This window comes from Antedon mediterranea, chromosome 4, assembly GCF_964355755.1.
Source record: "Antedon mediterranea chromosome 4, ecAntMedi1.1, whole genome shotgun sequence".
In the NCBI taxonomy this organism is placed as follows: Eukaryota; Metazoa; Echinodermata; class Crinoidea; order Comatulida; family Antedonidae; genus Antedon; species Antedon mediterranea.
Window position 1 is genome coordinate 5,172,862 of NC_092673.1, and position 13,425 is coordinate 5,186,286.

Sequence of the window (13,425 nt, forward strand, 5' to 3'; positions counted from 1 at the left end):
GATAAACAAATTGACAAGCAACATATCTGTTAGTATTTTTTTCTTTTCATTGAGTTTTGTTGTGGAAATAGTGTAATGAGATGTTTGAACCTGGCCAGCCATCACCCAGACCAACTACTATTACTACTAAACAGTACTACAGTACTTACTAAATGTCCCTACGTTTTGTGCCAGTATCTGGTATATTAATATATACTGGATACTGTACTACTACTTAATTACAGTATTTTGACTATTTCTACTGCAGTGATAAATTTAAACGCCTTTTTTTTTATATTAATATTTTTGTTATAGTGCGTTTCGGAAGTAAGTTATAACAATTTTATAAAATTTGCGCGCGCATGGAAACGGGGCGTCGTGCGCAATGCACAGATCATCATCAAAGCATGCTGAAACTCCAGAGACAGAATTTATCAAAAAGGAAGTTCAGCAGAGTGTGAACGGTGTAACGTCTAATGTTTGCTGATTAGAGAGGGCGCACCTCCATAATTCGCCAATACCGTAGAATAAAATAATACAGGCGCGGCATTTCACTGATTTTTAAATAAGCAATTTTTCTCAAAAAATTTCATCTGGTTTCAATGGATATTAAATAAATAAATGAATAAATAACTAAAAGTTATCCATTTGGATAAGAAAACCAAACAGAGACCAGGGAGGACATGAACTGAGCCACATCTACGATGACTTAATAAAAAGGGACACCCTAGCATCCAAAGGGGTACACCAGCAGAACGCCCTATCACATGTAAGACATCTGTTGCAGGGAAAACCGCGGATTGCTATTATATTCTTTGATTTGACCAACAAACCATAATGTAAAATAGAGGAAAATTATCAGACTGCTAAAGTAAACTAGAATACTATAACTTCAAGAGTCGGCAGTTCCATGATCGTACATAATCATCATACAATAATGATCATACAAAAATAAATAAATAAATACAATATTATATACGAAATTAAAGACACAACCAAAACAAAAATGAATTAAAGATAAAAATGACGAAGGAAAGAGTCAATAGATGAGGAGGAGATTCAGTAACAGCTATTCGATGTAATAATGAGTAAGGTAATTGAAACCGAAATAAAAACCTGTTTGATGACTACTACCAGAAGTAAGATACTGCCCTCTATAAAATGTTGGTTTTCTCAATGATCTTATTTCCAAGATCTTTGGTCTTCTCGTGGGAATTTCCGATATAGAGGGCAAACTTCTAAAGTCTTATCCAGTAGTAATATGACAGATTATAATTGTGTCTAAATAAAATGAAAGTTTACACCATGTATTATAGTTCTGAAAAGAACTGTTGAGTTTCTCGACGTTCCTATCAATATACTTTGATCGTCCATATAGATCGAAACGTCCATCGAGAAACTCAACTACTGTATATACGTGGTGTACCGCAAACTATATCAATACTGTATTTAATTTCGCCATGCAAATCTTCAAACTATAAAAAAAAAAAGTAACGAATTAAGTTCGAGGTTGTATCGTTACAAATCAATTAAGTAATTAACAATTAAAGTGTATATAACATATCGTTATGATAGCAAATAAAGATTACATCAAATCATAACGAACACATCTGAATCATAATACGGGAGTAGAATTTGTTGTACAGGTTAGACTATATATAGCTATAATTATCCTCTCCATTTTTGTTTTTGGTGTGCCTTTTAATAAATTAATGCACTGGAAAAATCCATACTTTTTAGTGGCGAAATAAAATAACGATTAAAATGTTTTTAGAGTATTAATTAATGATAGAAAATATAGTCTGTGTAACTTGAATTGTATTGAAAGTGAAATACACTGTTTTATGGAGATTTCAACTTATGATATCTGATCTCATTCAACCATATTAGCCGGCTCAATATTTAAAAATCCATTTTTTTTATGTGTGGCAACCACTGTTTTTCAGTTTTGCTAATCAAATTCTCTCCTTACGTCAGTCCTTGTTTTTAACAACTAATTTTTAATAGGCCTCTATATATTCATAAACACATCAGGCTCATACTATAAGTGGCGTGCGTAGAAATTAAAAATACAGGTAATCTTTGTGATAAAACGACTAATCTTAATAAATTAGAATGGATAATTAAAGATGTGACTTATCCACTAAATAGTATTGTAAGTTTTAATAGATCTGGTAGAATTCGGCAATGCAAAGTTAAAACCAACCGTTTTAGAGACTTTTTTTTCCATTATTCTTATCAGCTATATAATGTATATTTTTCAAGATAGTTAGTTAAGGTGTTACGTTTTTATATTGTGTTTTAAATTGTATTGTATCTATGTTTCTAAGCTCAGGAAAACAAATTTCATCATGTATGTAATATTATGTGACAATAATTTGAATCCTGAATCTTGAATCTTAAACGCCCGGTGATATCACTTATAACATTTAATTAATGGATTTTAAAAAGGCACATTTGAGAAAATCTTTCGAAAATGACAAAAAGTCGCCCCCATATATATTTTTTTTTTCTACACGAAAAGTCCTGTTGAGTCCTATGCTTGTTTGGTTGATATTTATTTGGTGTTGTAAGACTGTAAAAACTTGTTATTTCGTTTTTAATTGCTATAATATATTTGTTCACTCATAAGCCAGAATTGGCTGGTCAAGGGTCTTAAATTAAAGATGTAGGCCTATTGTCCCCCAGAAAAAAAATGTTTTTTTACATTTTTTGTTATTGAATATTTCATTTTAAATTTCACATAATAATTATTCCCTTTGATCAAAAATGTAATCGATCGAAAAAAAATGTATTTACCTGAAAACTGTAATTTTCAAGCAGAAAATAGTTACATTGGCTGCCAGCCAAAGGCTTTGAACCTGACCATTTATTTTGTTAAAACATATATTTTTTCCATTTTATTTTCTACGGAAGTGATTAACTTGATATAAAACTACAAGATAACCTATTCAAGGTCTAATTTCTAATCTTCATTTTTTTCATGTTTTTGGATCGTTAATCAATGTATATGCCTATTTACCCTATTAATAAATGAAATATATACATACAGTACGCCTAGTAGGCCTACCACAGAACATCCTTTGGAGAGCACCCTTATTGATTTATTCATAACAGGGGGAATACCTTTGAGAAGATAAGCTGTGAAAGTTAGTTCACATAGGTCTATACTACTTCTAAATAGTATACGCAATCATTATGAAGATTTAAATTAGGTGGGCTTATTGGCTGATAATATTGTTAACTATATTATATAGTTTCGTTGCCATGATATTCTTAATATATTTTGTATGTTGATGATATGCATACGTGCGTGTGCTATTGACACGTGGTATTTTGGCTAATTTACATTTAACAGGTGTGTATCGACTGGCAATGCACGTAGGCTAATTAAAATATACAGGCGTATTTTGATTTCAGAAAGAACGGTCCGTTGTTTGCGGGGTGAGTTATCTATGGCGCGCCAAGCTGTCATTTATTCGGAAATAAAGATATCTTAGTTTAAAACTAAGATATCTTAGTTTAAAACTAAGATATCTCTATTAATAGAGATATCTCTATTAAAAACTAAGATATCTCTATTAAAAACTAAGATATCTCTATTTAAAACTAAGATATCTTAGTTTTTAATAGAGATATCTCTATTAATAGAGATATCTTTATTAATAGAGATATCTCTATTAAAAACTAAGATATCTTAGTTTTAAATAGAGATATCTTAGTTTTTAATAGAGATATCTTAGTTTTTAATAGAGATATCTCTATTAATAGAGATATCTCTATTAATAGAGATATCTCTATTTAAAACTAAGATATCTCTATTAATAAACTAAGATATCTTAGTTTTTAAAAGAGATATCTCTATTAACAGATATATCTCTATTAATAGAGATATCTCTATTTAAAACTAAGATATCTCTATTTAAAACTAAGATATCTCTATTAATAGAGATATCTCTATTAATAGAGATATCTTAGTTTTGTTTCCGGTTCAGTGTTTTATGGGTAATACGATTTTCCATCTGTGACTGAGGTAAGGTCAAGTTCCTATATTGTTAACATCGCAGTCCCAGTTGTAATATAATAGAGGCTATAATGAAATAAAATGGAACAGAGGCAGAAACAGAATGTTTCAGAAAAAATGATGAGGCTTATAATGAGCACATAAACACTTTCCATAAAGATAAAAACCATTGTATTTGATCACTATTTTATTATGGATGATAGAAGTTTCTATGTACAATTTTGAATAAGTTTTCGTGAAATAGCTTGGTGGATAATGCCGATCATTTTGAATGATAAGACAAAATTGAAATACCTCTAGTTTTCTAGAAATTTCACTCTTATTTATCTGGTTCGCGGTCAATGCCTAGAAAATTGAAAATTATTCCAGGTACAGTCAGTGGGGAGGAGTAGAAGATGTAGATGAAGAATTGTTACCTCCATGTTTGTAAAACGAAAAATAAATTTAAACCTGAACACGTCGATACTCCAGGGAGTTGTAACAACTCCCTGGATACTCATTGCAATGAAACCGACTGTCGTCCTTTTGAGCTGTCTTATTTTATACAATATACTATTAATCGGAAAGGGAAAACATACTATTTCGGAGAGAGCGCACCACATATTTATTAATTATTTATTTCGTTTTCTTTCAGTAGGGTAGCCCTCTTAGAAATAATATAAAAACTGCTCTTCCGATCCCGATGGGTCCTACGACATGCACATTTCGTTTTCTTATAGTAGTGTAGCCCTCTCAATCAGTAATAATATAACAAAGTTTATGATGTCGATGCGTGTCCCTTTTCACTTCTTTGCTAGTTTTTTAACCTTCAAAGGCTCGGTATAACTATAAGAAGAGATGACATCCCTTAGATCTGCCTTTTAATGATATGTTAAATGCATGCAACGTTTAGTACTTTTGTACAGTATTACAGCTCGAAACTCCACGAAATTAATACAGTACAATATCGGCTCTCAACAATTTAATTATTGTATTTTTCAGTTTTTGTAGCACTGTAGCTTATACCTGTTTGACCTAGAAATCAACAACTATAAACACCTTGGTGGGATGTCCCTAATGGGTCATTAATCTTCCATTCTCAATGACACACTTCCACCACATTCACAACTATACCATTCCCTACATACTTTGCAACAGGAAACAAAACTAAGATATCTCTATTAATAGAGATATCTCTATTAATAGAGATATCTCTATTAATAGAGATATCTCTATTAATAGAGATATTTTCATTTTTTCATTTTGTCATAGTAACATTTATTTCCTTCATAATATACAAAATAAATAATATAATACAAAATTCATGACGAGAAGAAAGATAGTTAAAACAATACAATTTTTTTTTTCTCATCTTTAACATGAATAAAACAATATTATGAAGGAGGCACAATTTCTAAAAAGCAAAAGCTTGTAGATAAAAAAAAAAATCATCATCATCTATCTTAGTTTTTAATAGAGATATCTTAGTTTTTAATAGAGATATCTCTATTAATAGAGATATCTCTATTAACTAAGATATCTCTATTAAAAACTAAGATATCTCTATTTAAAACTAAGATATCTTAGTTTTTAATAGAGATATCTCTATTAATAGAGATATCTCTATTAATAGAGATATCTCTATTTAAAACTAAGATATCTTAGTTTTAATAGAGATATCTTAGTTTTTAATAGAGATATCTTAGTTTTAAATAGAGATATCTCTGTTAATAGAGATATCTCTATTAATAGAGATATCTCTATTTAAAACTAAGGTATCTCTATTTAAAACTAAGATATCTCTATTAAAAACTAAGATATCTCTATTGCTTGAATAAATGACAGCTTGGCGCGCCATAGTTATCGAAATCTGTAGGCCTTTGGTATAGTGATTATCATATAATATCTCTTTGGTAGGCCTAGACATTGATTATACTTTGACGGTTATAATTATTGATTGCTTATGTTCTTTGAATACAAGTAAGGGCCAATTTTTCTTCGATACAAAATGGGATTCATAATAATTATGAATTGTATATTGATTCATTCTATGACCAGTGGCGTAACGGCTATGAGCGCTTACTGGCTAAACCCAGGGGCCCTGAGCTTATGGAGGTGGTGGTGGGGGGGGGGGGGGGGGCTGAGCAATGCCAAAAGGAAAAACAGGCATTAAATAGTCGAAAATTCTAAAACCGAAGCATCCAGCGTTGGAGGGTTCCTAAAACAGGGGCCTCGGGCCTCCGCGTTATGCCATTAATGTACTGGTGTTTATGGGGACATGATGATCTGGTAGTCATTGTTTCTCTGTTCATCTTGCTGAAGTTTATCATTATGGTAGTGGTATGACATCTTCATGTCCATATGCGGACATAAAATTGGGTTTTTTTTGTCACAGAAGTGTGATTTACACCACGATTATCAGCCTCATTAAAAAAAAATGTATGTTTTTTTTAATTTTTAATTTAATTAATTTAAACTTTGTTAATGATAAAATAAACTGATTTCCGATTAAAGAAGTGCGTATTGTCATCCATCAGCTAGTTGTAGAAAGTCCCCTTGTACCGCCTTGTACCAAGCTTGTACCAACTCGGAAGACATACACTATTGTTAGGTAACCTTTTCCATCTGTTTATACCGGATTTCGGCGGCCGTACCTATTACCGAAAAGTACAATCATCATCATGCAGCTATTGTTCTCAATGAAAGTTTTAAAATAATTGTTGTTAACACTCGGCAAACCACTATTTAGAATGTAGCCTCAGTAACACACATTTAAAATACAAAGAATAAAAAGGCTAAATAAATAGTAGTAGCCTACACTTTACTTTAGTAGGCCTAAGTCCTATACCAATAGTGTATATTGCCATAATATAAACGTATAACACTAATTCATGTATTTTAGCTCCTATTCTGGGGACACCTGTAGTAGGCTATCTTTACTTACAAACAAAAAATCTGTAAAACGTTACCTATTAGCCATTTAAACATGCTTACTTTTGTTATGCTCAATATTTTTCTCTTTCGTTTTTGACTTATATTATTGTTTATTGTTTTACAGTTTTTTCTTTTATGTATTTTTGCATATTTGTATTGTAGGGGCCCTCCTGAGACAAGCTATTGCTTCTAGTGCGGGCCCCAGTTGATGTCATAATAACTGAATAATGATAGGCCTATTTATGAATTATGACGTGTCAGCTGCAACTGGGTTCAGCTGATGGTATAAACTTTAATTCACATATTTATTATTCACATTATTTCGTAGGCCTTAGTACAGTAGTCGTAATGTTTGACTACGTACCATCAAATTGTAATGGAAATAAGGTTGTTAGGCCGTAGGCCTAATAGTAGATGAAGAAAGCAAATACAAGCAAACGACGTAAGCCTACTAAAAGAAAAAGATAGAGTGATGTTTCATAGTCGATTATTAGGCCTAATATTTTGCAGGGATGAATTCTGTATTTTGTACTTAAATGATTTGTAATTGAAGCAATGATTTGATGCTGCAAGAGTACAATAACGATACCGGTACCTAATAAATCAGAAGGATAGAATAATTTGTACTCTCCTTTTTTATGGAACCACGACAATAATTCATACCAGTTTAGTTTTTAATAAGCGCAAACGCAACATGCACGTATTCACTGTAGCCTAAAAATAGTATTTATAGTATTACAGTATACCAAAAACGTGTTGTGTCAGCGCCTAAAACTAATATAAATAATACTGCGTCTAGAAGACTGCTGGGAAACCAGCCGAAAAATTCGCTGTTAAAATGTATATTATCCTTGAACTTTCCTATTTTTTACCTCCATGGACCATGACATACAGTAACCATTATTGCATTCAATGATCGGTTAAAACATTCCCCACAATTCCGCTGCTGAAAACGACATTTAGCCAGGGTTTTTTTTAAGAGACCATTTTTTTTCTAAAAATATCGAGTGATTGTTAATAATTAAACGTAATAATATTTGTATTCGTTTATATGCAGAAAATCCTTAACATTGAGAATCTCATTTTTTATTTTTTTTTTCTGTGACGTTTCAACAAAAACGCAGCCCGGATGTTGGGACGCTAGTATAAATTTCGTGTACGGTTGAGAATACATTCATTTGAATACGTTTGGTGATATCTCAGCAGCGTGCAGGCTCGTCTACATCCTAAAAGTAAGTGACCAAAACTCGCTTAATAATGAATTTGTCTACATAATGTTTTAACCTTTAATATTATTTTGTCAACTGTATGATGTTTCGATACCAATCGCGTGAAATATTAAACCTTGTTTTCTCTGCTGATTTTTTAGACTGTATTTGGCCTGCCTAACTATATACTGTAGTGTAGGCCCTAGTGTCGCAATTCTGATCATTGCGATTGTTATAATAATACCGTATTGGAATTGAATGCATTTTCTTAATTCCCAATACGAAATATTGTTTCTTTCTCCATCATCTGACTATTGAAATTATTATCAGAGTTTAGATGTATTTGCGGTTAGAATGAACTAAAATCGAAGTTCATGTTGGTTTATATCGGGGCGTGGTCGTCTGCTAAAGCCTAAGTATGTAGCCTATACTTTCTTATAATGTCGTTAATACAGGCATTATGGATTCTAGTATTAGTATGCCTGTATCTTTTAAGTTATTTTTCTTCTAAAACCATGTTTCCAAAGATGATATCAGTAGGCTACAGTATCATTTTAGATTTTATAGGCCTAAGAGTTTTGATCTCCCTCAACAATTGATGCCGTCCAATTCTCCGTCCATGTTCATACACTCCAATCCAAGACATGGAATTAAGAGAATGGAATCCAAATTGCCAAATGTCTGCTGCTATAAATGAAGGGAAACTTGTCCCCTAAAAGACTACTTAAAAAGGCTATTTAAAAAGGCTATTTCAGCTCACCAACCGGCCAAATTTGGCCGGTCCTCACGTAGCCCTTTCAAGTAGGGTTTAGACATTACACGGAATCTATTTCTGTTTATACAACACGCCAACGTAGAACTTGTACATTTACTACTCTACTCGCAATAATATCTAGACATGTAATTGAGAGGCTGTCTCTTTTCTAACGAGACCTCTGACCTGTGATGAGCTTGGCTGTAGGTCACGTGTTACAGTTGAATTTACATTCCTATCTCGTTATATATGTAATGATATGATATATGATATTGTATTTTCTTATTTAAATTGTTGTTTGTGTTTGTTTTTTTTAAAATACTAATAAATTATTAATATAAATAAGTAGGCCTAAAGATACCAAATACCAAATTCATGAACCCGTGATTATCCAGAGCCTACAACATAATGTGCCTACGAGATGGGCCAAATAATGTCATAATTCTTGACTGCAAATCTATTAAAGATGTATTGTCCCCCTGAAAACGTTTTTTAATATGCCATTTTAATGTCACATAATAGTTAGGCCTATCCACTGTCACCAAAAAATGCATCTAAACAAAATGGCTGCATTTTTTGTTGAATTTAACCATTTTATGTTATTTTATAAGTGAAAACATTACTTTATTTTCGGTTTTTTTTCTACGGATGTGATTAACCTAATTAAAACTACAAAATAACATATTCAAAGTCTGATTTAATTTAATTAATTTTTCATGTTTTTGGAGGACAATACATCTTTAATGTAAATTAAAATATTAAAAATTAAATATAATTTACCACCGTGGTTGGGACTGAATTGAGGCATGTGTATACGAGTTTGGTGTAATGGTTATGTAACAAGCCTTTCAATTAACAATAGCTTCAGTTGACTAACAATAGAACAGCAACGCGAAAATCAAACGAGTTAATTTGAAAAGAAATAGGTTTTTTAAAATACTCGCATCAAAAAACGTGCACATTAAATCAAATTAAAATTACAGACTCCAATCCCTAAGCCTCGAATAATAATTCAAACTTATAAATCAATCAATCAATAATTGTGTTAATAATTAATGTATTTTACTTTAAAGGAGTACGTAGCGAAAGCTGATTTCTTTTATTAGTCTTTTTTGTCACATTTATTAATGACATTTTATTGTTTATGTTATGTTATGATAGTGACAGATAAAGTATTTACAAACAGATAAGCACGATCAATTATAAAATTAGTTTATCCATCCTTTCGAGTTTCTCAATATTGAACTAAGTACAGTATTTGATATTCTAATTTGTTTTAATCACAATAAATCAATGTATCTTTTGATTTCATTTATAGGTTTAAGATACTATTCACACTCATAATGGATTCGAAGTTGTTTTTAGCTGCTGCAGTTGTTTTGTGCACATTTGGTAAGTGTGAAAATGGGTCCCATTTAGAGGCTCGTTCACATGGGCTTCTAAGTTACCGGAATATAACTGTGTTCTCACCAGAGATGCGACGTAAACTCAACGCAAGCGAATTGACCAATGAAAAGTGACAGTGTTCGTATATTATCCATCGTGTCGCGTGATTGGTCAAATCACTTGTGTTGTTTGCGTCACTGTTGAGAACAATACGCGAAACGACGTAATTTTACTATCCGAACTGTCAATTAGTCAATTATATTACATGCGTTAGGTGTGACATGCGTCCAGCCTAGTTAAGCGTGGTTCCCACTAGCGACGCAATACAAGGACGTAACGCAACGCAAGTGAATTGACCAATCACAAGCGATGGCTTATTCGCTTGTGATTGCTAACTGTCTATAACTTCGCTTGTCAGTGGTTAAAACGCTTGCGTTGCGTTTACGTCCATGCGTGACGTTCTAGTGGGAACCAAGCTTTAGTGTGATGCGGTGTTTTAACAACATGCCCCGACCTGAACATTAGTAACAAATCTTTTTTTTATAAGAAAAATGTTCACATGATTTTTTCAACGCTTGGTCTGCTTCCCACCAGCTGCTTATTTTTTATAGGTGGTTCGTTGAAAAAATAACTTTATTATTAATTTGTCTACTCATGTACGATACTAATTGAAATTCTGAATTCTTCTAGGTGTTAGTAACGCTTTTATGTGTTACAATTGCACTCAGTTTTTCACTCCTGATTGTGGAGATGTGTTGGTGAATCCAGAGAATATCCCGCAGGTTTCTTGTTCTGGAATGTGTTTGGTAAGCTCCGGGCTAAATATTATCATTGGTTATGTATTGTTAATGTTAAATATAATACAGTATAACTATTTGCACATTAAGTATATCACCTGTAGAGATACATACAAGGGGCGCAAAAGTCGTCCACTTGATAAATATCTCGTCCCTCCTCTGGCCCCCCAAAAAAATCACCTGCCATATTTTTAGAAACCTAAACATGTGTACTTTAGAGAACCTAGTAGGACTACATCTTTCGAGACGAGTAGGAGGATACCCCGGTGTACTATAGTCCACACAAACACAAACATCGGCAAGGGTTCGAGACCGACTCGCTCCTAGTTCTGGTGGTGGAACAAGTCTTCTCGGATAAGGACTATAAACCGTAGGTCCAGTGTACACAGTTATAACCTGTGTGCACATTAAATAACCCAGTTCATTATTCGAGAAGAGTAGGGAGTTACCCCGGTGAACTGGTTCACAAAATAGCCCCTGTATCAGGGGGATTACCACCTATCTGATAGGACAGTGATTAATTAACTATTGGTAATCCTTGGCCACATTGTCTAAAGACATAAAATAAATAAATAATAGAGATCCTTCACTAAGTTGAATAAATAAATAAACGTAGGCCTATCGATTGTTAATTTTCAGGTGTATTTTGGCATTTATTATCATTTTGATTTGATAAAATGAAACATTTAATAAAACACAAAATGCATTTATAATGTCTTTGTTATTGCAGACTAGTCAATCGACCGCGTCTGTCGGTGGTCAAGAATTTGTTCTATACGACAGGACTTGCGTAGAAGCTGGGTGTGTCGACGGCGCGTGTGTGGACTTTCCAGATGGCAAAGCCTGTCACAAATGTTGTAATACTGATGGATGCAACGATGCTTATGCCGAGCAGCAGGTTATGACTACACCAAACCCTAACAACGCCTGTAGCAATGCTGTTAATATTCTTACCACACTGTTTACGCTCTTCATTTTCAAAACAATGGTTTAGATCTGTTGTTTCATTTTGTGTTTAGAAATATACAAAAACACATTTTTTATTAACCATTTGTATTTTTTCAGAATTGTTAATTTTTTTTTGATCCATTTTCATTTTAGGCTTGATACAAACTTTTGTTTATATTTTCTTTTTTTAACACATTTCTAAGCAGTCAGTCAGTTAACAAGTTGTAATAGATCAATAATTGTTTTATAATAATAATTAGTTCATGTTTTTTTAATATGAAAGAGGATATTTCTTTGAAACGGAGCGAATTAAAAAAAGTAATAAATGCATTCGCTATGATTGTTTAAAGAAAATTTTTTTTTATTGTGACATACTTGGTGGCGTACTTAGGTCTGTGTTGCTTAAGCATGACGTCATTAGAACTAATATTAGGCCTTTAATAATTATTTTAGTACGCGCGCCGCACGTGCGTATAGGGTAATTAGGATGGTAACAAGTTGGGCTTGAAAATGATTAGTTTAGTTAGTAATATCGGTGCTGAATGTATCTAAATGTTTGATAATACAGTACCACTTTCGGTTAAAAAGTTAATAAGTTAACCAATGATAAATACTACTATTCCTTCATTGGAGATATTTAGAATAGAAAAGAGAAACTTTAAAAATCGCCGAAAAAAAAATACGGAAATGGATTAAAGTCAGTCGACGAGAACATACCGTACTGCAGATCATGTAGTTTAATTAAACAGTGTTATTTTGGAAAAAAACATGATCTCCGTATAATGTAACTCTCTATATCATCAAACTAATTTTTTTCATTTTCTCAATCGTTATAAATGTTTTTATAAAAAAAAATTTTGTCGTAGTGTCTTTCTTTCTATCTACCCTTAATACAATTTCCAAAAGAAAAAAAAACATTGAATTTCAGAAAATGAATAGTTTACATTTATACACTGGGTTAAGACGAGGAGAAACTACCAAATTTATTTTTAAAAATTGGGATTCATTATAGGCCAAATAAACTTTGGTTTTAAACTTTGCACTCATCAAAGAAGGGAGAAAAACGAAGAACTAATCATGGAACTGATAAACTACTCTCGTCCAGTGCCCACCTTGACCAGAGGAAAGGCATGGGCCAATACGTCTGAGGCATGGCAGATAAGATGCAGGGGCTGCTATACGAGTCAGCAGTGCTGATTTCAAATGGCTAACGGGACCCTAGCACCCGATATTCCATCTCCCATCCAATCTCTAACCAGTGATCTAATTTCGGTGCGAACCGGTGTTAGTAGTAAAGCCGTATGAAAGAATGAAATTTATGATAATACTGTAATAATAATGACAATGACAAAAACTCAAAATAAAAAGATGTCAGTATAAAAAATTCTATAACACAACAATACAAAACATTACATG

The 13,425-nt window shown here is 32.5% G+C and overlaps 1 protein-coding gene across 1 annotated transcript; it reads left to right on the forward strand.

Moving 5' to 3' along the window:
* The first annotated feature begins 8,042 nt into the window (after positions 1-8,042).
* On the forward strand, positions 8,043-12,853 carry LOC140047932 (uncharacterized). The gene is made up of 4 exons (XM_072092965.1): positions 8,043-8,148; positions 10,197-10,270; positions 10,955-11,070; positions 11,792-12,853. The coding sequence occupies exons 2-4, from the start codon at positions 10,222-10,224 to the stop codon at positions 12,053-12,055; spliced, it is 429 nt and encodes a 142-aa protein (XP_071949066.1). The 5' UTR covers positions 8,043-8,148; positions 10,197-10,221; the 3' UTR covers positions 12,056-12,853.
* Positions 12,854-13,425: the final 572 nt, after the last annotated feature.